This window comes from Bombus vancouverensis, chromosome 14, assembly GCF_051014615.1.
Source record: "Bombus vancouverensis nearcticus chromosome 14, iyBomVanc1_principal, whole genome shotgun sequence".
NCBI lineage: Eukaryota > Metazoa > Arthropoda > Insecta > Hymenoptera > Apidae > Bombus > Bombus vancouverensis.
The window spans coordinates 10,052,368-10,079,905 of NC_134924.1; the positions used below are offsets into that span (position 1 = coordinate 10,052,368).

At 38.6% G+C, this 27,538-nt stretch overlaps 1 protein-coding gene across 7 annotated transcripts in view; it reads left to right on the top strand.

Annotated features, from left to right (window-relative positions):
* The window catches only part of LOC117154918 (uncharacterized), a 506,217-nt gene that overhangs the window by 277,559 nt on the left and 201,120 nt on the right, over nucleotides 1–27,538 (top strand). For all 7 annotated transcript variants that reach the window (XM_033330351.2, XM_033330377.2, XM_033330342.2 and 4 more), the window contains one exon: nucleotides 10,074–10,211. In XM_033330351.2, coding sequence (XP_033186242.1) covers nucleotides 10,074–10,211 — 138 coding nt within the window. The remainder of the gene's footprint in view (nucleotides 1–10,073; nucleotides 10,212–27,538) is intronic.

Sequence of the window (27,538 nt, forward strand, 5' to 3'; positions counted from 1 at the left end):
AGCGTTAAATCGAAGCAAAATAACGAATCCATCGAGTCTGTGAACGTTTCTAGTATACTTCCACGGGATTGGTAATCTAGCAAGCTGTCGTCGTCATTTTTATCGTAGCAGTCAACGAAGCAGATACTCGCGTCGGATTAAGAAAGAACGGCGGCGAAGCCCGGGACGATGGAAATAAAGAAAGGAAACACAGTACGCGGGCCGGTCTCATTTAAATGTACGATACCGCTCGCCTCTTATCGCATTATAGTAAATACGGACTATACTCGTTCCGGCGGAAACGAGGGGAGAACGGCTGCACCGCTGATTGCAAATTGACTTCGCTACCGAAATAATACCGGCGAGCCCGTTACCTTGCGATTCTTATTGCACCAAGTTCGTTACGGTTATTCTTTTTCTCTGTCCGCTCGCTGTTTCGTTCCCACTACGCGCACATTTCGTTTCCCCTGTTTAAACGTACGTGTACGCCGCCCCGTAGCCCGCTCTTCCTCCCGCGTTTCGCTTACTCTCTTTTTTTTCCCTTTATTTTCCACCCTTTCCTCCCCTTTGCCTTTCCGTCCTTTTCTCAACTCCATTATTTACCTTCAGTCTCCTTTCTACGTTTCTTTGTAGCGGACCGTTTGTCGAGAATGTTGTAATCCAATTTATTCCTCCGTTCTTCGTCTTTACCCTTTCTCTCCTCCTTTTCCTTTCTTCATCTTGATTCCGTTGTTTCGTTTCGTTCGTTCGCTACTTATCAACGTTCCAAAGATTTTACCGTTTCAGACGATTTGACTCGTACAACGACGTTTGATAGAGTTTGTCGACGGTACTGGCAATCGACAGGTTTTGGAGAATTTTTGATCGAAATACAACGTTAAGTTTAAGATGCAATTTCATCTATGTGAACGAAGAAAGTTTTATTTATTATCTATTAGTTTTTTATTTATCTATTACAATTAAAAAGGTGAAAAAACTATTCGAACGTCGAAGCTTATAGTATTTAATAGTCGAACGCTTTCCCCTAATAGCTCAATAATTTTATAATTATCTACTTTGTCTCCTCGTTGCAATGAACAGTCCAATATTTTCATATATCGTGTATGTCTCATAAAATAGTATGATATCAAAGGATAATGTTAACACTTCGATAAGCGCATTAGATATACAAGATTTTGTTTCTTTCTGAAAAAAGCTATAAATTATCAATTACTGAATTTTCATTTAATTAAAAGAAAAATTATTCTTTCAACCGCGCTCATACAGTTTGGAAACAATTCTCCATTTCGTCTACAGTTAGAAAAAAGAAATTGAGAACAGAGATTCTGAAATGGGCAACGCCAGGAACTATGCACGAGCTGTCTTTGTTTTCCGAGACCAACCGACAACGTCCAAACAGGAATTTCGCAAAACTTCACGCTGGGAAAATTCTCCGACGCTGTGCATTCTTGCGCGATTTCACTGCGCGCGTAATTTGAATGCGTTTCATGGTTGGTCGGTTTCGAAAATAGACCCTGTGATTTTTGCAACGCGGTCCTCCAACTAGGACCTTTTATTTTCTTCAATGAACGGAGGGGACGAATTCGCCTTCCACGATAAATAAACTTCTCCCTTCTATACGTCAGGTTAATTTTAACCAGAATTTCTTCTGCCTCCGGAAAAATGTATCTTACGTAACTTGTAAATTATTATAATTTAATTTATCAAATTATTAAAATTTTAATAAACAAAGCTGTTTACAGTTACATCATTGTATAAAAATCTCCTTGCTAAAAATCTCCTGATATGACGAACAATGGAACTAATTGAATTGAGAAATACAAAATTTAGAACTTATCACATTTTCGTACATGTGAAATTACCTAACATACATATATTTATCTGTCATACTGCTAACGAATACGAAGTATACATTTTTTTCAATGAAACATCTCCTCCCATAATTTCTGTGTTTTATTTTCTCGTTACGTACAACATCAACAAACATTTTCCAAGTTATTTTCCATTATACAAAATATTCCTGTCACATTCGTTTTCTATATATCGTAATATTAATAACAACGAAAAATCATTTATACGAAAGTTATAGTTCTCAACTCAGTTATGTTCTTCTACATGTACTGACTAATGAAATAAGCTTCTGCCATGTCAGGCCCGAAAATGAAACGTTACTCGAATCTCCGTTTAAACCACACTTAAAACCTTCCATTATCCTAATGCGACCATAGAAAGCAGGGACCAAAATATCGCATTTTCCAGCAGGGCATGTCGTGTAACGAGCAGGGTTGCTCGCGAAACGAGGGTCGCGCATCGCGCCGATAAACGCGTCGCCTCGCACTGTGAAAACGTTTAATCGACAATCACGGCTCGATTGTCGGTTGTCCTATATTACCGCCTTAATTGCGGCACATTAATTATAATGGTATGATTATTGGGCCGTGAGCGTGATTACCCCTGCCCGTCTCATCTGTGCCGATTAGGCCGTCTTTGTGCACGCTGGGATCGACCCAGTAACTAATGTCGACACCGGCTGGGTGCCACCATTCGATCACTTGTCAGACCCGAATGATAGCCTCACAATGTGCGTGTATATATACGTCTTCGTAGTGTAATTTCTTTGTTCATCTTCGTAATAAGAAGGAAGTTAAAAATACACTACGAAAGAAAATGTATAATTAATATCATCCACACCGCTTAACGCCGAGAAACACGACAAACCTCGAGGCTTTAAGGAATTCTCTAACAATTTGTAGAAGCAATTTGTCGAAGCGTTATTCGACGTTGACGTGCACCTCACAGATGTCTTTGTACGTTATGAATAATCTAGAAAATTCTCAAAAATTCGACGATCGTTAAATATGTAACCCGAATGCGAAGAACGCGGAGTTCCGCCGCAGTCTACTCGTCGTATTGTCAAACAATGGACAAACAATTTGCTTCGTTTTCTTCTTCAAGAACATTTTTCCCGCCTCCCTTACGAGACCAAACTTCGTATACGATATAAACGCAAATACTGGAAAGCGCACCCCATAAAGTCTTCCTCACCCCCAAAAGTCACCCTAAACCGCTTTCCATCCCATGGACCGAACAATTTGCCCAAGTCAGCATCCGCCAATGCGCGCCAAACTCTGGTGTCTCAGTTCATCAAGCCCGTCCATCGTCTTGGTCCCCTCGCCTCGTCTAAGTCGTTTAATTATCCGCAGCAAGCTGGCCGAGAAATATTTCGCGTGGAAACGTCCGTCGACAAAGGCTCGGCCTTGGAAGGATCATCAACGAAACGGAGAAGGGAGAAAGTGAGAAGGAATCCTTGGGAGGAATACGCAAGGACGTGGGAAGATGGCGCAGGGCCCGACGAGTAGCTCCGGTTCAAGTTTTGTCGCTGCTGGCCGAGAGATAATAGCTCGGGCTTAGTCTGCACAAAGGGAAGACGGCACCCGCAGCTCGCGACACTTGTGCGCTACGGCTTAAGTTTCGTAATACCGGCCGAGCGGCCGTGATACACTGTACACGTTAGGCGGACACTTAATGCAATTTGCATATCTTCGGCTTAAAGAAACCGACCTTTGGCCGAAGACCGTTGTTCCAGCAGTGCGGCTTGTTTTCATTGCCCTGGAGGGTTGTGAACCAGGCAGATGAAAATGGCTTTGGTCTGGAATATGCTTGGGCATTTTCTTTCGCCTCTTTTTTATTGTTTACTGGGAACGGGGTTTTGTAGAGTGGCGGTCAGGGATTGGGAGAAAGTGTGGTTAAGTGTTTGTATTCGTCTTGTAGAGAGAATGATTCATATATACCGTGTATAGGGAATATTCTACAGAAAGTTTGAAACTAGCTAGAGAATAACTGTTCATCGCGCAATATATAAAATAATGTATCATGAAGCAGCAGTGATTCTTTATATCATAGTCTCAATGTTATATTTCTCGTGATTTATTAAAAAATATATATTTATACGCATCGTTTTATTTGATCGAAATTCGTTAACAACATCGATCAAATAAGAATCCGTATTACAGTATTAGCTCTTTGTTAACGACGGTTTTTCAACATGCAGAATGATTTTTGTCAGCTAATACGTCCAAAAATAATTCGACGATGTTTATCCTATACGTGATTTTTATTTAATATACTTGAAATCTCGTACGGGAAGTTTCATCTTTACTGTTTGGCGAACGAATTCATTTACGGTCGGCGTGCATCGCGAGAACCGCCGGAAGCTCCGTTCATCGAGCGGTGAAACGCGATATTTTTCATAAAATCCCGAGTCGACCGCGGCTGCGTGATTCTGAATATCTTTTACAGAGAGGAAACCGTTCGATTCCGCGTAACGGCCAAACAAAACCCCTATGTAAATTGTGTACTCTCGCTTGCATATTTTGTTAGTTTTATGTACGCACCAGTTTTTATTTTCGCAACTTCATAGACGAAAGGGCAGAGTTTCAGCTTCCATCCGACTGGACCTTATTCGACTCAGCTGTATCTGTTTTAAGCATTTAATAATAGTATCGATCTTGAAATCAGTTCCGGTGATCAGCCGTTCGTAAAATTTCCAATATTCTTTCCATAGCCGAGGAATATTAATTTTAAGAATTGATTTCAGATTTTGAAGAATCACATAGGCAGATATCGAATGCGTAAAATTGCAAGTTGGCGGAAAGCGGTACTCCTACAATTTTTTGTTCAATTTCAAATATTACCATATCATCTCTCGATAGATACGCATTCTTGTCAAACTTGACGATAATCAAGAAATTTCAAAGGTATCGATCCCTCGTAAATCACTGGCCTTTCACAATGGCGGAGGAAAGTAATGACGAACGACCAGATACCAAGAAGAATTAGCCACCGACTCGAATTGCGTGCACCGTCAGATAAAGCATTCCATAATTCTTCGTGACAGGACGATCGTCAATATTAACAGAGTTACAATTGACTGTTAGTGCAACCTCGCTGTACCGCGGGTTGAAGATAAATTTAACGCGCGCGAGGAAATTGAAAATGGTTTACACTGTCGAACTGAATTGCAAAAAAAGGGGCGGAAGAAGAAAAAAATTGGAAAAAAATCAAACGGGGATATCGCCGATCGTAATTGTCAGCACATAGAGTTTCGAACCTCTATTCAACTGATAACACATATCTGACAGGATAGAATCCTGACAGCGCAGCTGCCGAAAGGTAAACAAAATTTGCGATGCTGGAATATTGAAATCGATCGATCCTACGTACATAGGTGTTTCGGAGAGAGAAAGAGAGAGAGCATGGTTTAAAAAATGTTTTTGGAGCCATAACATTTCGAACACGTTTACCGTCATTAATTTCAATTTGATTAAAATTTTTGTTTATTCGCCGTTCGAAATTTTCGACGTCATCCTGTCTCGTTTGGAAATAATGATTGCTGGGTCAGTGGTCGAGTGGTCGATCTACTCTCATTGAGGCGCATGGACGCTCAATTTTGTTCAGTGATGTTGCAAGAGTTCCATTTGACTGCATATAAAGATTGCATTGTTTAATGTATTTCACTTTAAGGGTCGAAGAATGTGATGTACGTGCATGTATAATGAAGAATTTTAATGATTCTGTATTTTAGTTTCTATATTTTGGATTGTCTTAAATTTCCACTCTTTACTAGTCAATATTCTTTGTATAAATAATTGCAAATTTTTTTTGGAGCGTGTTAGGATATAATCCATAACAATATTTCTCCATTCTTCATCCCTCGTTTTCTTATATCCCCTAACAATTACCAGTATCAACTGGTGCTTGCAGATCTAGTTTCATTTTCAACATATTCACTGAGACCTCTGAACCACCACTAAGAGTCAGAATAAAATACCTAAACGATAACTTCTAAGTTTCGGCATTTCGAAATCCTATTTATCTAACCATCTTCATAAACAGAAATATCAGCAGATTTCAAACTCATCCACCAGCAAACTACCCCTTACTGGTGTAAGATAGAAATATCCACTCCAATTTTAAAGACAAAGCACGCGAAGAGCTCGTCAAAAACCCATCCGAAGTAGCTTGAATTCTCCGCGACATTAACCTTCCATAAAAACCGAAGCGGCACGGGGAACGATACGTGAAACGAAATCGTGTTCGTAGCGAAGGATGGCGTTCGGATGGTGAGCGTCGGCAGAGCGTAGATGGGATTTTAGAAGGGTTGCAAGGGTAAGGTAAACGATATTTGCGAAGCTTGGGGGATCGATAGCAATTTAACCGCCCCTCACCATTCTGTACGACCGCTCCCCTGCGCTACATCTATGTACCTTCGCCGGACGTAGGTCCACCTCCAGCAACCAGCAGGAGCATCATCATCATCGTGGCTACCGCGGCTGCTTCCACCCTCTCTTACTCTCTCGTCGGGTTGTGCACCGTGGCCCAGTCGGAACTCATCCATATACATCGAGAAAATTAATATCTGGGCTTCGTTCGCGCGTTGAATAAACTTGGTTGCGCGGCCGCTTCCTTCCAGCGTCGCTTCCTCCTTCGTTTCTCTTCCTCCCTCGCTACTTCCGGGCGACGATGATCAACCCCTTGTCTTCGAACACCCTCGTTTTTCCTCGCTCTAAGCATTGCTGAACGAGCCACGCGAACGTAAAACGGTCGCGTTCGTTAATAACTTCGCGGCGGAACTTTAATTCCGGATCGCCACTGTTCGTTCCTCCTTTTGTTTCTTGGAATTACGATCGTCGGACTGTTCCCGATCACGCAGCATGTGTGGTATTCTTGTTTCGTCTGGATCTGCTATTTGTATCCTCCTCGGTTCTTTTTCGTACCTTTGCGCGAATCACGATGACACTGATGATGTATTCGCGACGTTCTAGGCTATGTTAGGTAATTGGGTTAGAGGCGTTCGTTTCTCGTACCTACGGTGTTTCTTTAGGTTTCTGAAGGTTTCTTTTAACAGAGTACATAAGTGAATAGTTGGAGAACTGTGTGCATGAAATATTAAGAGAAACGTTTTGGTCTTTACGGTGGAGGTTCAACGTATTCGCTGATGTATATGTTGCATTTTTGATTACGTATTTTATTGGTTGTTGTTAGAGAGATAGACAAAATAGCGGGCAATATATTAGAAGAACGTTATTATTTAAACAAGTTTGGAGGAAAATTAAATATGGTAGTTTCCATCATTTGAAAAATCATTAAACTTTAGAAAAACTCGTGAATAGCAATGAAAGTAATCATAGTTTACTTCATTACTTAAATTTCGACCACTTTTTCAGAGAATACTTCTATTTTTGTATTTACTATAAAAAATTACACATAAAGTATCATCATGGAAGCGGACATCAACTATTTAAACGTATTATTTATTTAATAAATTAAGAATGAGTTGCAGCGGTATACAAAATACCACGTGTTTCCAATGATTTATTCCAGCGTCGAAACTCTGCTCTCGTTTCTTTCAGAATTTTATTCAACCCCCTTTCGCGTGCGCATCTCTTGCTATATGCAAACGTTTTGTGTCGCGTCCTGTGTGTTCGCGTGTGATTCATCGATCTCTCGTAAGCGCGGATAACGTCCAGCATGGCTGGTCCGCTTATATTTACATATTTAACTAACCCAACGGCGGAAGCATTAACGCAAACGCGGACGGATAATCTGGAATATGTTAATCCGCCGCGAGATGCATACCGTCGCTTTGAATTAACGCGAACGCTCGTCTACGACGCGAATCGTGTACACGGCCGATGTCGAAGCGGACGAATATGGCATGTAATGCTTTGTGTGTACCCCTACGTCAAACGTATAATTGTGTCAGTGACAATGGCTGAATATCGTATATTTTTTGCGTTGAATTATTCCAGATATTGCCACCATTGCGACTGTTCGTATTAAAATTTCCCTTCTTTACATTGTTTGTTTTAATGATTTTGGATTATTACGATGTAAATCAGAATTTTTACATGTATTGTATTTCTGATTAATTTACTTGCTTTAATTAATTTCTTTGCAGTCGATTCATATACATTTGCATCTCTGACGTGGAATTTTAGTTATTGTTTACGAAGGACCTGGTCTTGTTACTCGGAGGGAATTGAACGTTGATGCTGTAACTGTGCAATGAAACTTAAGTAATTGGCAATAAGTTGAATGGATCAGTTTGGTTTCCGAGAAACTCGTATCTTGTAATATAGCCACTGAATCGTCAAACGAATTTACAACCTGTTAATCGTCGATAGCAACCATTGTCTCATAATTCTTCTGGTTAAACTGTAACGAAAACACGGGTGTATCTCGCGATTCCTCAACACGACTATGGTTGACGAGACCCAGTTGACGACGCGGTATAATCGAGTGAACCGAGACGATCGTAACGAGGGTCTGACAAGCAAGAAGACGGAGTTTAGGTCGCTTAGCGCGACGAGCTTCGTAACCTAAAATCCACAGTCAAAGTTTGCTACCACTTGGCAGCAGTTGTCCTCGGATCGCGAAGGCCACCTAAGGTCTCGAGAGATCCTCGACTGGCTGCTAGTTCTCGTAAGAGTGCTTCAGCGTTGTTGTCAGTGCGCCGAGGAATATGCGAAAGCGACACTCGTCTCATACCCGAGAACTTCTCATTTAACCCTCCCAGCCCCGTTGCCCAACTTTCATCCCTTCTACGTATCGTCCTGATAACGAAAATGATCGATCAACTCGTTGAACCATATTACGTATATTTTCCTTTTGAGTTTTGCTAGCTTTTATTTTTAGTTTGCCAAGTTCGATCGATTGTTCTTAAAACAATGTTTTGTTATTTATTAAACACGTAAAATCTTAATGAAAGTGTACGTGGGGGGTGCTTAAAATTTTTTCTAAGTTTCTTCTAAGAAATTCTTCGAAGTTTTAGAAAATTTCTACTTAATTTCTTGGATTAATCTTTTTTTCGATTATAAAGATTAATCACTCGATTATTTATGATAAAAAAACTACCGAATAATTCATGAAACTATTGAACTTGTATGGAGGAAATTATTCGTTACAAATCGGATTTCTTTGAATCTAAATTACATAGTTATTCCCATTAGTGGGAAAATAATTTACACATCGTAGCTTAGAACTATTTCCTATGGAGAAATTAAACAGTTTTTATGTCGATCAAACAATTAATTTCCCTATAGAGAAACATGACAGTATAGGCGATTAGCCGCGGATCATATCGTAACAAACGTAGCCAATTATGTTTGAGTTGCGCCCTTCGTAACACGCGAAGCATCTTGTTCATCTGTCGACGCCGTTCGCCAACTTTGAGGTCGAGCAACCTGGCATCGAATAGAATCAACAACGAACGAGATTTTGTTTCTGCGTGTTGCGTGGTCAGAAAAACGAGAATGGGGCCGAGCGTGTTCACAGAAATCAAGAGAATCATCTCGCCCACGTGCAGACGCTTCTGCTAATTTTTCGCCTCGATTCATTAACTTCGTCCCGTAGCATTCGTTCGAAGAATTCTTCTATTCTTGATATTTCTGCTAAATTTAGTATCATCATGCGATTCTCTTTGTTCGTCATTGTTTTCGTAAGAAGCAACGTATACAAGAAACTACTTTTACTAAAAGGTATGTAGAGACATTTACAGAATAATAAAGATTTTCTTATAAGAAAATGTGGCGAGATGAACGTTGATGATAGTTTCCTTATTATGATGAATTTATAAACAATCAACAATGATAAATAATTGCAAAGTAGTGGAAATGCAATTAACGTTAATTATGTTACATAATTTTATAAACCAGCAGGGGGATGTATATACATAAACGTAAATAATAAATTATGAAACAGATAATTATTTTTAATGTAATACATAGCAATAAAAACGAAAGAAAATTTACAATTCGAACCTTTTGTTAATTATTATGAACGATAATGAATACGTGGAAATTACGAAGGAAATATGATGAAAAATAAATGAAAAGTATCAAGTTCATAGCAATGATATCACAATAAGAAAAGCTGCAAAATATTCTGAAACTGATTGACATACAAGGAAATTATCTAGTAAAATTTATTGTCGTGTTAGTCGTGTATTTTCTAAACTTCGTTTCAATTTATTAAACGTATTATTCAATTGAATATTGACTGCCAGAAAATGTATGATACATGTTCTGTTTCAGGCAACGGGAATTTAGAATTGTTCGATAGTGAGAGCGGGCCGGACCTCACACTATCACCTCAGACCTTCACGTCGACGGCGGAGGCCTTCATCAATGACAATAGTGATAGTCTTGGCGTTCCAGGAGACAACGATACGGGTGAGTGTCGTTTCCAATTCTACTTTTATTGCGCGCTGTCTGACCACTACCGTGCTTGTTCTACTTGAGCTCCACGTTATAAGCGAAAACGCGTCTCTTAAATCTTTCCTTTTATGATGATAATAAAGTTGAAATGATATTGGGGGGGCTCTTAAAGTATACAAATTCATAAAAAATCTTTTACTACATAAAATTACAAATTGGTAAATAAAATTTCTGCAGCATTTTTCATTCGTTTTATCCACTTGTGTTGCGATACAAATATTTCAGCGAAGAGTATTTTCTATATATCACATTTTAAAGTCATATTAAAGTCATTAATTATAACATTTTAGAAGAGTGCACTTTTACAAAGATATTTTATTTCTAAATTAGTAAACAACCAAAATTCTAAAATTTCAATTAACTGAATTCCATCAAATTTTCTATTTCTCGGAGGAAACATTCAATTATTAATAATTTTCATTCCGATTATTTATGATTTGGTAGAATATTAATACTAAAATCTTGACCAACTAAATTTTCCCAAATTTTCTGCTTCTTTAAGCAAGCTTTAAATCTTAACAGTAATCCTATTCTCCCGAATTTATCTCGTTGGAATTCATCTCATCCATTTTATCCCATTGTTAAAATTTCAAAAACGCAGCGCTAGTCGTCAGACAACATTAAGACCTATTTAGACATCCGCTCAACCGATTAACCTTCGACAAATGAAATTGGTGATAAGGACGAATAAATCAAGATTCGAAATCGTCGCGGCGTTTTAGTGGAAGCCCGTGTTTCCTTTAATTGAAACGGTCTAAAGGGCGTGGGCCGTCGATCGTTTAGAGTCGTTAGGCGAAGGAACCGAGGACAATGCATTAGCGTAATTGTTGCGCTGCTCGTCAACGGGTACAGTTGAACAGTGAGTTACAACTAGTTCGAACAAGTCCGGGGGAAGCTATTTCCGTGCGTGCGCCACGCTACATAATACCCATTGTTCCCGACAAGTATAAGGGGTCTGTACTAGTTGTACACCGGCTATAAAATGTCCGCATTGTTTCCTGGGGACACGGTGCACGGTAATCAACACGCCTTTCCAGAAGTGGAAGCTACACCTTAATGTTCTGATTGAAACCTTAGCTCGTTTGTATTTTGTACGGACGTACACGTTGTTTCGTTAAAACGTCATTCACTTAAATGAAATAACGTTCCACTTAACGATTAATTAGTTTCGTATATCGTATTTATAAGCATTATTTGTAAAAATTATCGGTTTTACAATTAAAAAAAAAATTGTCCAGTTGCTGGAAAGAATACAAATTGAACGATGGAGAAAATGGAAGAACAGGAAGATTTACTTTTGAAGTTTGTTTGTGGCCATTTTTAATACACGAGCCATTTGTATTATCATATTTATTTTAATGAAGGCGCTTGTGTATCGAAACGTTATAAGAAATAATTTGCATTCGAGTGTGACAAGCCTGTTTTTCGATAAATAATCGCAACTTCAGACACGTAAATCATCGAAAGAAGACGTGTTTACAAGAAACAAAAATACATAGTATCCAGTCCTTCTCGTAATTGCGATAGAATGTAGTAACATGACGCAATCTCTCATCCTTTGACGCGCGATTCACGCGCGGGATAAAACAAACGAGCCGCCTGGCCAAAAACTATCGGATTTCAAGCGGCGAGCCAACAACCGAGCGTGTCATGCCCGATGCCAAAAGCGCGTTGTTTGCGTTCGCTGTGTCAAACCGCGATTCGATTTGTTTTTTCTCGTCACATGGACGCATTCTAATTGCCGTCGCGTGTCTTCAGGGTTGCTTTCACCGGGGAAAAGTATGTCAGGATTCATCATCAATGATTGTTGATAGATTTCACGAACGATAACCCGTTATGGAAAAATACGTGAAAAATCTGACTTTGTATTTTTATTTTACAATGTCACAAGTAATTTATGCAATTAGATTTCATAAATCCCATCAAGATTCATCATCAATATATTCAAAGTTCCATGAATTTATTTCGTGGTAATTCATAAATTTCCCACATCGATAAAATTCGTATAGACATTATAGTTTCGTTTTAGTCAAAATGTGAGAAATAATTTATGGAATTGGGAATTGTACCTGAGATACGTATGTGAATTCTAGTAGGTATTTCGCTTCGCACGTGTACCGTGAAGTTGGACAGTAACCAGATTCTAATTAATACAGAGTAAAGATTTATCATTTTTGAGGATAATGATTTATGAGCTGTTGCTGAATAACATTGTAATTGGATTTTATGTAGTGCTATATTTTCCCAGCGCTTTTGACGGATCTCAGTCGTATGGTCTTTGGTATACGATACTCTTGAACCCTGTCTATGTCTGACAGATTGAGAACTTGCAAATGAGATCGTGTTTTATATAACGCTTATTCTGTCACTGTGTATTACTACTATTTTCAATATTCGCATTTCCAAAGATACCAATGTAATATTATGATATATTTAAGTTTACCAAATGTTTACTTATCGAGGTAAAATCTAAATAAATCGCATTCTTAAATTCTCCAAATTTTTCTCTTTTCCCAACTAAAATTTACTGAAATCCATAAAATTTGTTCCAATAGCACCGATCGATCAAAATTCACGCAATCTTTATTCTCGATTCACTGAAAATTGCTCGAATTCCAATAACCCTTTTCGAAAGCTGCAAACATTCAAAATCATCGATAAACTATATTTTACTTGGTTTAACCACGTCTAAAACGGTAGTTCCGAGAACTACGGATTTATTTCATTTGTAAAATGTAGACCGCGATCACGGGGAATAAGGTGTTTTGCACGAGCGAGTAAGTTCGTTACGACAATTTTGAGGGACACAGAGGGTGGTCGGGAGAACTTCGAAGCCGCAGCTGCGGGCAGTCGCGTCCATGAATAAATTTCACCGTGACGATATGTCATTTGCATATTACCTGCTACGTGACGGCCGAACCTTGGTCGCGTCGAATGTCGCGTTAGGGTAAGCCAGATCGAAACGCTCGACTCTCCCGTATTACGAGGAACTGTGCGATACGAACAGAGTTCCTGTATGCTGCTATCGATCTACGCTCGCTCATATTGGTAGACTTTCTACGGGTGGCTTCAACGAAACACGTAGAACACAATGAAACATATCTACGATTGTTACTTGAAAGTTGGAACTTTAACTTTAAACCTCGTTCAAATTGTTTAACTAGGCAATTAATACGTAAAATTGAGAAGAAATAAAATATTATGAATGTGAAATATTTCGTAGATGTAATATATGTTTAATGATTAGAGGAACTTCGTTGAAATTAAACAGCTGTTTATAAGAGGAATAAGAAATTATGTACACGTCTAGCTGAGAATAGTACAGAAATTAAACATTCGTTGCTTTAATAACGGTAATTATGCTTGCTTCGATACACCTGAAAGATCGTATAATCTTATTTCGCAATAAATTAAAAGTACAAATTATCCCATTGTCGTGCCATTTTCTTATATCGTCACAAATATTCAATATTTTCTGAAATTCAAAAAACTGTTCCATCGACTATCTGAGAAATTTTGCCAAATTTCATGAAACCTTGGCAAGTTCCTACATACAAGCTTCGTTTTACTCCTTTGAAAGAAATAATAATAAAGTAACTAATAAACGATTTTTATGTCAACGATCCGAAGTAAAATCTTCATTGTTGACGGAAACTTGGAATCATCTCCAAAGTCTTGCCTTTCATTCGAATTTTCGACGTTCCAAGTTAAGGAAGTGCCACCGATAAGAATATTATTCGTCCGACGAGGTTAGAGACGAACGTCGACCAAGACGATCTACATATGAAAGACGACGCGTTGCTCGACGATAAACGCCGCTCCTAAGGAGGTTATCCCGACGACATTGTGCCGAGAAATGTCGTCAAGAGCGTCTTTCGCCTTATTCTTTGGCCTTTTTATACTACCTTCTGCCGTTCGGGGAATATTAATTCCCCGAATTACAACGACGAGGAAAATAAAAACGTTGTTATGCTAATCCACGGACGGACTGATTTTTATTCGACTTGCAATTCAAACGAGCTACATGGAAATCGCGAAACATGCAAATGCCGGCGTATTTTCCTGTTGTAAAGGGACATACATATATTTTTCGATTTTCAACGTTACGCACTACGAACTCCGACAAAGCATTATTTCATTACGAATCGATTTTTGATACCCTTTCAAATATGAAAGAATGGACATTTCTTTCGCAGTGACGTATGCAAATGACATGTTATTGATCCTCGCCATTTTATTCTTACGGATTTGTATACTAACGTCGAAACCGAGAATTGTAATTATAATTCCTTCAATAACGTGTAATTGTATGCTGTGAAGTAATTTCATCGTGGAGACTTCAATTCCCCCAATAAAAAGTCACTAATGGTAGTAGTGTGTGAGTACGTAGTCTATATCGAATAGATATCGTTATCTAATTGCAAGCTCATTTTACATTTACATTTGATGCCGAATTTTAATTAGATACATTGACTTAAAATTAAGATCCTTTCCCGAAAGAATATTTTTAAATAATATATTTTAAAGAATGGCTATATTTATGAAAATATTGATAGAATTTAAACATTGATTTTTTAAAAACAGAGATAGAAGTTTCTTCTGACTTTTTCTGCTTCTTATTTTCATTCGAATAATGGATTAGTCGAAATTAAGAACACTTATTAGAGTTCAATATTCAACCTGGTCGAACAAAAATACGAAAAAATGTAACAAAGTTGCATTTCCTAGTTTACTATCTCAGCGTTTAATCGCAATAACTTTTTAAATATCGTATTTATAAATAAATATTTGAAAACAAGACTCGAAGGCATATTATTTTCAATTTTACATTATTTACTTGTTCCTAGAGAATCGTCGCATTGTATTACCAACGAGTCGTATTCCTGTTCCTCGCAAGCAAGTGAAATCCTCTACTTAAGATAAGTTGCAGAGTTCGTTCCAGACAATTAATTAAACGATCCCGCGAAATAAGCTTTGATGAAATAGAAAGGCAGCGCCGGTATGCCATGGTGTTCGTATTAAATTCAGCGAGAGACGCGAGCTCTCGTAATAAGACATCAGACTGGCACGCGGACGTCACCAGGGGATGAACCTCAGCCTGGGGGGGAAAAAATACGCCGGAATCGTTGTAGACAGAAGAATATTGCATTCTTACGTTGAAGCAATTACTCGCGCGCCGAGGTATCGTTCTTCTGTCGCCTTTACACGTCGGAAACTTTCTACTAAGGAAAAATGCTTGAGAACGAACAGAGGAAGAAGAAACGAAGGGAAGAGAAGAAAAAAGAAGGATCACTTTTCTACCACCATAGAAAATACCAGGCAAAGGATCGTATCTAGGACTCCTCGTTTACTTTTTCCCTTTCCTCTTCGCTGCCTTTCCTACCGTTTCTCTCTATCCTTCGCACACAACTGCGCTTCTTCTTGAAAGAACTTCATTTCTGACTTCAAGACTCCGCAATTTGTGTCTTTTCGTGTCTCTATTTGGAATCATGACATTAGTCTCTCTCGGTGGAAGTTTTTTATTTCACGCGAATTCTCCGCCACGGATGATGGCGTTCAATTATTTGGCCAAAAACTTGACAAATGCTTATAGTACAGGTGATTGGATTTTTTATTTTCTATAGATAGCGTGCGTGATAGAGTACAAAGTTTCTTCGAATCTTCTGTGATACTCGTAAGAGATTCAAAGCAAAGGAAAACGCCATTAGGTTTCCTTAATTGCTCAAAGTTGCGGGATTTTCATTAAATAGTACATTGCGTGTTAAACATTTGATTGTTGAGAATTAATCTCACATTTCTTTTCAGCACCTAAATTTCGTTACTTTCGGACGAGCTTTTCCAAAAATCCACGAAATTCAACTGTTTTAAATTTTGCCTACTGCAAACTATCACGACCACGGTTGTAACAATAAAAAGCTAGGTTTTAACAACTTTCACACTATCAAACCTCGACGATCACCTCCGTGTAAGCGCAGCCTCGTGCACTCTAGCTGTCTATTTGCCGTTTTTTTTCCTTTTTTCAACGTGAACCTGATGGTGTATCGCGAAACCGAGTTCTTTTTTCGTTGACCAGCTTTTTCACGCTTGTTTTTCTCCGGCTCGGTCCAGAGCGCTATCTATCCTTTTCTCTCACACTGAACGGAACGTGATTCAGCTTTCGCGCCCCGTTTCGTTGTTTTCGCCATGCTCGAAACTGCAACGGCGATCTCGTTTCAGGAGGTGTCAGTTTCAGAAGCGTAGAACGGCGGTTTTAATGGAACTCTGAGCAGGACGCGTCTCGATATCTCCTCGTGGACGATCGATTTTTCTTTTGTTCATCTTTCTAGCCGCGGTGTTCCTCGGCTTTTCGCCGTCTTGCGGCTTGTAAAGCTCGATCCATTGCTTTACTTGGTTATTAAAATACGGTTCCTACGACTTTTGTCCGAATTGTGAAATTGTTCGACGTTATCGGCTTGATTCTGCTTGAAAAACGCTATAAATAGCATAGTATATTTTTTAAACATCGATATGATGAAAATTATCGGTAAAATTAATTGTACAAGATATAGTTCTCTAAATACTTTGGAAATAAAATTCAGCGAGATATCGCAGCTTATTATCCAATAACAGTAGATCGAGTTTAGAAATTCGCCTGAAAGTTGTTTCTCACGAAACATGTATTGGTTCTCTGTAATTTTGCTTATTATTCATTCGTCTCAGTCTTTGGTTTTAAAGATCGTGTATTATTTTGAGAAAAAACTATTGGAAAAATTTCTGAGCTATATATACGATATTAAAACGTGTTTACTCACGTGGAGCTACTATCCGATACAAAATTTGACAGAGATATCTGTTATTCCTGGTCGTCGTGTAAAAAAAAAAAAAAAATTTCGATGATCGATTAAATTTTATGATATCAACTTTCCTTTCTATTTATAGCACATTTGCGTCGTGCTAAATCGTGTATTAAACGTGTATTAACAACCGCTAACGGATTATTATACTTTTTCCTGTTCAAGACATTGTCAAATAATCAATTACTCTAATAACAGGGAACGCGGCTTCAAATATACTAACTTTCCTTCACAACTCAACGGTAAGCCAAAAATTGCATCATTTCGAATTTCTCAGCCAGCCATTTACCTGCACCTAATACCCTCGACTAATATACAGTGAGAAAAGTTGCAGCTCGAAATGAAACTAGTCGAATTACAAGCAAACTACCGGGTCAATAATTACGAACGCGTATAAAGGGGGTGGTAAATGTTAGCGTACGCAACCATTTCGCAAGTTGTCCACCGTGTGCACCGTATTTCTGCCTCTTTCGAGAAGACCGAGTCGATTTTAGACGATGGCCGGAGGATCAATTACGGGAAGCCGTAAACATCGCACGTAACCCAATCACGAACGCGTGTTGCATGGTCGGGGTTGTACGCGGGCAGGCACGCGATCGTTTCAACCCGTCGGTTTATTGCTCGATATGATTGATCTTGTGGCGGGTATTCGCGTGTGCTGTTCCCGCAATTCGCGTGGGAGCTTGCTCTACCCTCTACCCTCTTGCCCGTCGTGGATGTTGGCCCTATTCATTTAGAAGGGCGAGCTGGAATTCGATGCGAGAGAGAGTGTGTATAAAAATTGTTAAGAACGGTCGGATAAAGTGGTTCGGGGATTTGGACGTTTGTTCTGATCGCTAAAATAAATCGGGCCGAGGTTTCTGTTGTTTTGCTCGCCGAGTTGAGTAATTCGCGAGAACGTTTCGCGAGAACAACAGCGAAATAGGAAACGTGTCGGAAGCTCCTTTTTAGGGGAATGAAATTTTTCGGCCCGATGGATGTTATATATTTGACACTTTGTTTCGTATATGACATTTTTCAAGATGAGATCTACAATTCCGTATATAAAACATGAAATTTTGAGCGCGACACTTATGAGCGTGAAACGTATACGTTTGGGGAAAAATCCTTCAGATCAAGACAAATTCTTAGTTCTGAATGTGATTGATTTTGAAAGATCGTTCTTTGCTTCTATTTTTGTTCTTATTCGCATATTATTCGTATCAGCCTGCACATAAATCTTACTTTTTCAAGTTCTTAACGAAACGTTTCAATAACATATTTTGAAGACGGACTATCAAGAATTAGAAGGAAAGTGATTTCATTAAAGTTCAAGGTTGAAGGTTTGGAATGAACTGTAATATTTTTAAATATCGGGGAAAGCCAAAAATATAGTCGGAAATTTGGCATGAGAATCACAAGTAGTACATCTTGGAATTTGTAGCAATTGTGCAAATTGTTAAGCAAGCAGAAAATTAATCAATCCAATCTCCATAAGTATCTATCTAGTGCCAAAGAAGGCACTTTGATGAAATCGTAAAAATCTTCGCTGATTGCCGATTCTCCTTAGCTTTTCCGTCCAAGATGAACCCGTGCCAACTTTTTACGATGTGACTTCTGACTCTCCCTTGGCAATGAAATCCACTGATATTCTTCCGGAGCATTACATCAGCAACTACACCCACACGTTTTATGAATAGTAGCTTGTCGTCTCGCTATTAACGCATGGCTTCCGTATCGGTATCTTCTCTAGTAAACAGTGCGATAAATGTTACTTGATATTACAAAATTACCATTAAAAGATAGTTGACAATGCAAAAATGTTGAAAACATTCCTCACTCTATTATAAATAGAATGGAAACTCCTCGTCTATTTGAATAATTTCCTTTTTACATTTTACAATTTACTTATAGTTATGAAGGTAATAGAAAGTACCATACTTTCTCGAGTTCTATGATTGTTAAAATAATAATAATAAAAGAGCCATTCTCCATGGAATTACTCTATATAACTTTATTATCTTGTAAAAATTTCACGCGAAAGCTGAATTCCAAGTTGAAATCCAATGAAAATTTTCCCTCGATAATAGTTTCTTCCGTGCTGGGGGAAACTTAATTTTCCTGTGTACAAGTCACAAATAAAAATCTTCACAAAACAAAGAACTTTAATTTCTGATCCTTCCGTATTTCGTAATTAGATGATTATATATTTAATTATGGATTTAGATTCTCTGATCTGATATTTTATTAAACGTATTTTTTATATCTCTATCGACGCTAGTTAGATCACGCGTTATATAAAGTAACATTTTGTTTATAATTCACAGCACAATTATTTACAAATATATCAGAAACATATGTGTATTAATTCAAGATTAACTGGAAATTATTTATGTGTTTTTAGTCTTCGTATCGAATCAATACTTATAAAAACCAACATTTATCGCAAATCCGAACTCGTGTATATTTCGCATGCAAAAGGTTCGTTGCATTTTAGTAAACACAATTTCTATTTCCCCTGATCTTCTTTCTATACTTGTCATCCCCGTTTCATGCAACCATTAGCCTCAAAAGTTACCAGGATAAACCGCGCAGCCGACAAACGTATTCATCATTCTCTGGAATAGTGAAGCGAGATCTTCAGTTTGCAGAGACAGAAGGACAAAAATAGAAGAACTTCCAATCATTTTTCGCACAATAATAGCGTTACTTCCACGTAACGTGGCTGACATACACGCTGACCCGGATATTCTCGTTACACTGAGGACCAATTCAGCCGCACTGGTTGCTCGCTTCCGTAAATAACGACTGCCACGCAGAAGCGACAAGCCGCTCGTTGATATCGCCGTTTCGCGCGCGCGACCCAGCCAGATACCCAGAACATGAGAAAAAAGGATAGAGCACACTACACACTTCGTGGTTGTCGCTGGAAAAACTCGTGGCCGTTTTTTCGCCAGTTTGGTTTGTCGTTTTTTCCCTTCGCCTTACGGCTGTTACAGCTTGCAGTTGGGCTCCCTTTGTGACAAGGTCCGAAACGATTCCTGTTTTTGAGAGTTCAAATTTAGCGCTCACCATTTGCACTCTCTTGAACAGAATTGAATCGATATTGTTAGCAAAGTTTTACGAGTCTCAAGTTACGAGCTATCATTATCAGCTATCATTTATCGTGTCATATTAATTATAGCTATGTATATGTATGTCTATGAAATATTTTGATACGTAGGAGTAATAGGAGTTTACGTTTGTTATCGAGCACTCAGTGATATTATAATAACGGAGTTTTACCGTAATACGATACAACGTTACTCTTTCATGTTAACCTTAGAACTGTTCATTTTCGTACCATTAACTTCGGAGAAGAAGTACAAAGAGGAAATGAAAGCAGTTGAAATTGTGTTTATCGAAATGTAAGAAATTATTTCCGTCTGCAATATAATGTCCATTTTTACTAATATTGATTTGATACATAGTTATTCATACGAATGAAGTGACATTCTGTTACGATAAAATTCTGTTACTCTGTGTAATTTTAATCGATGCTGGATAATAAACGCGCGAAATGTAATAATACAAAAATGTGAAAATACTATTTTGTATATGTATACACAAAAATGAAGAAACATAGGTGATGAAAAGAACGAATGAACTCCCCTACTATATGCATGAACTCAACAAAGTACTTGCCCTCCCCCACCAATTCATATACAGAGTTCTAGTACGTGGTTGACATAAATGGCCCGGTTACAACGTTCTTTCTCTCTGGTCCACGACTTTTACGTCGTCGAACGACATCGCGGCGAGATCACTGGGGCTGGTCCTCCGAGACCGAGTTCTGTTCTCAAACGCGTGGAGATTACGTCAGAACTTATGGATTCCTTATCCAATCTCTGAAACTACCACTCACAGAGCCTCGCTCCGTTTCCTCTGTCTTTGTCTGTCTTTCACCGGCTGTTCGAGAACCTCGTAAAAGCTCGGGCGTAATGAGAGGCGGGATCGTTCCCATCGACGCAGCTGTCGCGTCGCTAGGAGCCGGCCGAGATTGTTACGACGAATGGAGCGAGTATTTCGGAGAAAGTTCGGTTCTCGCGTCTATGCCTCTATGCCGCCTCGTCGCTAATAGATGAACTTCGAACAAGAGTGGTAAACGAGTACGAGCGGCGAAACGGGTTGCGGGTGAGAGCACGGTCTCGCGTTTGCGTGGCCCAACTTTTGAACATAGAAATTTTCAGCGACGCGGTTCGCGTTTTAGCGACGTGTTTAACGAGTTCTACCGCGGTGAATGGAGGGACCTTGGGTTTTAGTTTTTGCGTTTCGATGGGAAGAAGAGCAGGTAACGATCGTTGGAGATTTCTATCATTGACGAATAGGGTCGATCGAATAGGGTTGAACGTTTTGGTTTTGATTTTTGTGGATTTGCTCTTACAAATTTGGGAAACTTTCGTTGGCTGACGAAGATCAAGTAGCTAATACTAGAATCAGCCAGTTTTTCTTCTAGAATTTACTCAAGCTTTTGACGAAATTGATTATATATCTTTTATTAAGATCATCCTTGGAAAAGAAATTAATGGCAAACAATCTTTTGGATTAGTTAATTTTTATTTGTATTTGCCTATCAGTTTGCATTTACTGTTGTCTAGGAGACGAAAGGAATTAGTGTAACTTATTTTTAATATTTATATCGTTTATCATCCCAACACTTAATTCTACACTTGCGAATGTTCACGCATTATATTAGGTAGTCCGAAAAGTTTCTTTCGTTTTATGAGGAAATAATAGACGTACAACGTTTTTTGTTTTATATTATTTTGTCGAATTACGTACGATCCATTTCGTTCTGTTGAAATAAACACCGTGACATTTCACAGACTTGGTTTCACGTTTGTATGAAGGTGCATTGTTGCGAAAAACACATTTGCGAAAGAAAGACACTTTTCGGACAACCTAATATATGAAATTCAACGATGAAAAACGCATGGAATGTGTTATAAATCTTATCGGACGAAACAAGCGTAGATATCATTTCTTACTAATATTTCCAAAAATATGAATTAGCATAAACATCCGCAGTTTAATGAATTTCAACAATCAAACACTACTTGGACATAGTCCTTTCTTTTATCGATTGAGTCGAAGCTTGTACGATCTTCCGAGCGTTAATTCGCCTCGTAATCCATAAACTTCCGGAATTCTCCTAGCCTCGCGTTTCCTATCTCGCTTCTCGTTCGTAAACAGCGTCGTAGAATGCTCGTTCGTGAACAAGGTAGTCGTGGGTGTCGGAATGCAGGGGTTCCAGGGAGGACGGAAGGAACGCCGGAGAAGGTTGAAGAGGAAGGAGGCGATGTCGGCGTAATGATACGAAGAGATCGTGGAAAGTGTGAGTGGGATCAACAGAGAAAGAAAGAGAGAGAGAGAGAGACAGAGAGAGAGTGGGAAACGGGAGAGGAAGGTCGATGGTACAACCTCGTTGGCTCTAATGCGGGCTATTCAGCTCCCACAATGCACTAGTAATACGATTTCACCGTCTCCGACATCCAACGAGCCGTCCACAGGCACAGGTGTTAGCTGTGAATGTGTGCGCGGCATCATACATACATACGCATGCTCGTACACACACACGCTCGAATACGATCGTACGGATTTTTAAACGAAAGTTCTTTGCTGGTGTGGGAAGAATGGAATGAGAAAAGAATGGATGGTATAGGCGTAAGCTGGTTTTGTGGGGCTCTGTTTTCATTTGTTCGTCGGTGGAAAGTGTAGACTAGCTCGCAGAAAGGATTTTAAACGTGGAAAGAAAGATTTAATAAAAGAATGGCATTATGGAAAATCGGAAATTGAGAATCGATTGATAGAACAGCGGCGGGTGAAATAAAATCGACGATTGGTATAAGAATTGATTGACAGTTGTTAATAAATAATTCTAGTAAATATTTAGAGTTTGTTAGGGGATATTAAAATAAAAAGGATTATTTCAAAAGTTATTATAGTCGAATCTTTAGAAGAAAATCCTTTTTCATCTGGAAACTATTCTGTATATATTTTTCTATAATTCTTATTATAACTCAAATTTTTCTCTTATACAAAAAAAAAAAAGAAAAATTCGAAAGGATCACGTTTTCCATAATCGCTTCTGGAAACTTGCTTTCACGTCGGCTATCGATTAACCATTCTGCGAGACCTCTTTTTTCTTCCAATATAGGCATTCATTTCTCACGAACGTATCGTTATTACCAGCACACGTTACGATATAAAATTTGCCTACGCCCGTTGGAATATTTGGTCGAATTACAACGGTGGAAACGGCCGTGTGTCACAATGGCTCGGTCAGTTAAGTTTCTTCCAGCGGAATTACCCTGGAACGAGTAAATTTGTAATAAAGGAAATCAGGGGTGGAGAAGGGGTTGATGCGGAGACTTTATTCCAGAGAGCGAGCTTCGAAGTATCGATTTGTAATTATGAAGCGAGTTATTGGATATCGAATACTTTGGAGTACGCGTATATACGTGTACATAATATCTATATACCAATACAGAGAGAGGTAGACGTATAGTCGTATTTCCGGGCACCGTTCGCGAGTCTGCTTTACGTATTGGTTTCCCGTCGATCACGTGACATTTATTAACTTTTATCGCCGTTTTTTTTTCAACGTGGAAAACGCCTTCGCCCTCGAGCCCGGCTACGATTGCGTCGATTGTTTAAATTTGTTGCGATAGTTCGCTCGCCCCTGTCAATGTTTTAATTTTATGTCGAAGCAACGTAAATTTGTCGATTATGTCAAACGCTCGATATTTTATCAAATGAAACCTTGCAAATGTCCTGGCTGTATAAAAGGTTACGAAAAAATATGCTCGTCGATGTTTGCGCTATACACTGGAGCCTGTTTTAGGGCCAGACTTCGATGTCGTTGACACATGAAACTTGTAATTTTGGTTGTTTAAAGAGAAAAAGGGGCTCGGCATAAAAAATCACGTGTCATATGGAAAATCGCATATGATTGATAAAAATAACTGAGCGCGCTTGTTTTTCAGCTTTGATGCTGCAGTTCGTCGTCTGTTAATGTATAAAATATTTTTCGACGGGGCTGGAATTTATAGACGTGCGCCCGTACATCATCGCCATACTTGCGATCGCATTACGCACACTCGGATCGTTATTTTTCCACGGTCGAGAAAGTGAGGGAGAAATAAAAAATAGCCTGCTGAAAACACGTACTATTCTTCGTGACGATAAATATTATGAAATGCACTGGCAACGAAATAATATATGCAACTCGTAATATATTGTTCCCTTTGGTGTGAGAATGAAATTAATAATTCCACCAAGGATGGAGCAAATGGGCCGTTGGAATTATTTCGTTTTATAGGCGGAAATGCCGACCATGCGTCAATCGCATAGGTTTCTCGAAGACTATATAAATTTCGTTTATTAAAAAAATTTATAAAATACAGAATTTCGTATAGAAATACAGGATTTTTTTATGAAATTTATTTCAGAGTAAGAATTTTCCACAGTTTGCTAGTAATACTTAACGCACCATCGACCGATCGATATTGTTTATTGAAAGTTAAATTCACTCATATTAAAAGTTACGATATTTCTTTTCCTTGAAATAAACCAAAATTTTTATTTTCTGTATACAATATTCCTGGGTAGAATTCTTAACAGGCCCTTTTTTTCCTATCCTTTAGCTGTCTACCTATCCACAATTTACTTCGAACAACACTGTTCTCTGTATTTCTCTTACTGTTCAAATAATTCATCCCCGAAACAATTAGCCCCGTATCACGTTAGCCTGTGCTGATTGCAACGCGGATACCGTATCAATTTTCCGGCTTCGAGATTCAACGACGTAGAGCGCGGAGAATCCCACAGTGGTTCATCCTTGTAAGACCATAGAGTTAATCAATACAGAAAAGGGCTTTCTTTGATCGTTCCGGGACAAGTCTGGCGAAAAGCTCGCGAAAGACGAACTTAAATTGAAAGTGTCCTTTACAATGTACGACGAAACGTGGCGGTGGAATGGGAGAAAGAAGAGCAAGCTCACGGAAAGTGCAGCCTGTAGTAGTTTTCTCCTCTCTTTCCTACCGTCTATCCTCGTAGCCGCGTCACATGCTTTCGCCAAGGGATTCTACCTTTTTTCCCGTGGTCCTGGTGTAACGAGTAAATAGCTGAAAGAACTGCCGACTCCGCGGCAAGGAGAAGGAACAGCGGCAGGAGAAAGGGTAAAGGGGACGTGCAAAGGAAGAGCAAAACCAGTCTGCTGAATATAAGAAAAGGACCGAGATAAGAGACGGAGGTTGGATGAAGTGCATTTTAATAATCGTGGCAAAAGCGAGTGGCAGGTATCCGACAGCGCCCTCAAAGCCACGCGAATTGTCACTACTACATCGCTTCCGGGCTAAAAGTGGCGGAGTATTGAAATAAGTGGCGCCTAGCTGACTTCCTTTCTCTCTCGGTTCTTCTTACTCGCTGTACGCGTGGATCCGTGAACGGACATACCGTAGATTCCCTTTTTAAAAAGGAGCATGATTTGACGTGTTATAGTCGAATGGAACTCGTGTCTGGAAGACTTTCAGTTTCTTGAAATTCTTTGAAATGAAATAACATCACTTTCGTCGATGAAAATTTTCTTTTTTAGAGAATATTTTTAGAAGGTAGAACGTATTTTGTATTTTTAAGGAGAGTTTGAGGAAGTTTGACGATCTTAGCTGTTTCATACAACAAAGAACAAGACATTCTACAGATGTAATTCAACATTCTAAAGATCAGAGACGTTACGACGTGTCTTTATGGTCTTGATGTATCAACTATCCAAATCTTTCTTGAAAATTCGCTAGGCACAGTAATTTTCGTAATTTGCCATTCTTCTTTATATTTATCATCGTCGTTATCGCCAATGTTATTTAAAATGATTCATCCTACCCTTCAACCTCGAAATGTACGAAAAGGTTACAAATTCCATGATACAGTTAATTAATAACTATTAGCGAAATATTTGTCTTTGTTCATGGCATTCGTCATAAAATCATCCTCTTCAACTTTACTCCCATAAAATGCTATTTCACTGAAGAAATTTAAACATCCACGACGAGAAGAACGGGTAAAACACGCTCAGAATGTCAGCAAGTAGAGAATACTACGATAGCGTGCGCCAGAACGATGTAAGGCGTGTAGAGAAGTGTTAGCGCGAGAGAAACGCTGGTCGCTTGAAAAGCACCCCGTAGAAATTTAATCCGGGAACGTAACGTTAGCCCGGAACGGCTCTCGCCGATTAGGTTGCGAGAGAATGGGAAGGACGAGCTCTACACGGGGAGAGAATGGCCAAATAAAAACGTCCGGATGGCAATTTGCAATAGTAAGGTCGCTGGTTAGCGTGTACGAAGGGAGTGCTACATGGTGGCGAAGAACGACATTAGTTAAGCTTACTTTTCAAATGTTCGTGTACACTGAGTATTCTGTTTTGTTGAACTATATTCTAATATATATAAAAAAAATTTGCTAATCTTGTAATGGTAATTTTATCGTAACATATAGAACAATGTAATTTTACAACAATTTCATGCTATGTTATAATGTTAAAAAAGGGTGTAGTAATCTTGCAAAAATTTGTCATCAAGTATATTGATAATTTTCTTCGTGCTGGTATGGATATGTTGACTTATAATTAAAATGAAGATTTATAAAACTGAATGAAGGGAAATTGTAATTCCGCACATTCGAGCAAAAAAAAAAAAAAAGAAAGAAGAAAGACGGGAGAAACGAAAGTAGTAATTTCGAAATTTCGAATAATTACCACATGCCCTCGTGATTTGCGAATAATTTTTGGGAGTGTGTATTATACGGGAATAGATGATTTATCGTGAAGTTATTTTGTTTTGGAGTTGAATGATCCAATTTATCATTTCGTCATTCTCAATTGACGAGAGGTAAAATAAGCAAAAACAGGTATCGCGAAAATTTATAGAATTGGGATGATAATTGGGAAAGTTTTGATTTCATATTATTACATGCTGTATCATATATGTAAATAATTCTTGGAAAGTTCAATATTGGAAATAATTGGATATTTTTAATGTGCAAGCGAATATGATTTTATCGAAAGAGAAAACTGATTAAATAAACAACGTTTGAAATATTGCAAAGTTGGAAGGATTTTACGTTTGCGTGATTCGCGTTCCTTCTAATTTTATATTATTCGTTTCAAACCAAGTGTATTTCGAGTATAATTTTTCAAAATTTGTTCCATTGGCTTCTGATCACCCGTTGCCTCTTTGCTTCGTTAAAACTAAACTTGACTAACGAACTAGCACCTAGTACTTACATAGTTTTTTCCATTAAGAAGTATAAACATTAACTTGAAGCCACATATACTGTTCTACCTCATTCAGTCACACACCTACCGTAGAAATGTTGGGTTGCAGATCGATCTTTTAATAAATGAAACTTAAAATAATATAAAATTAACTACATCGA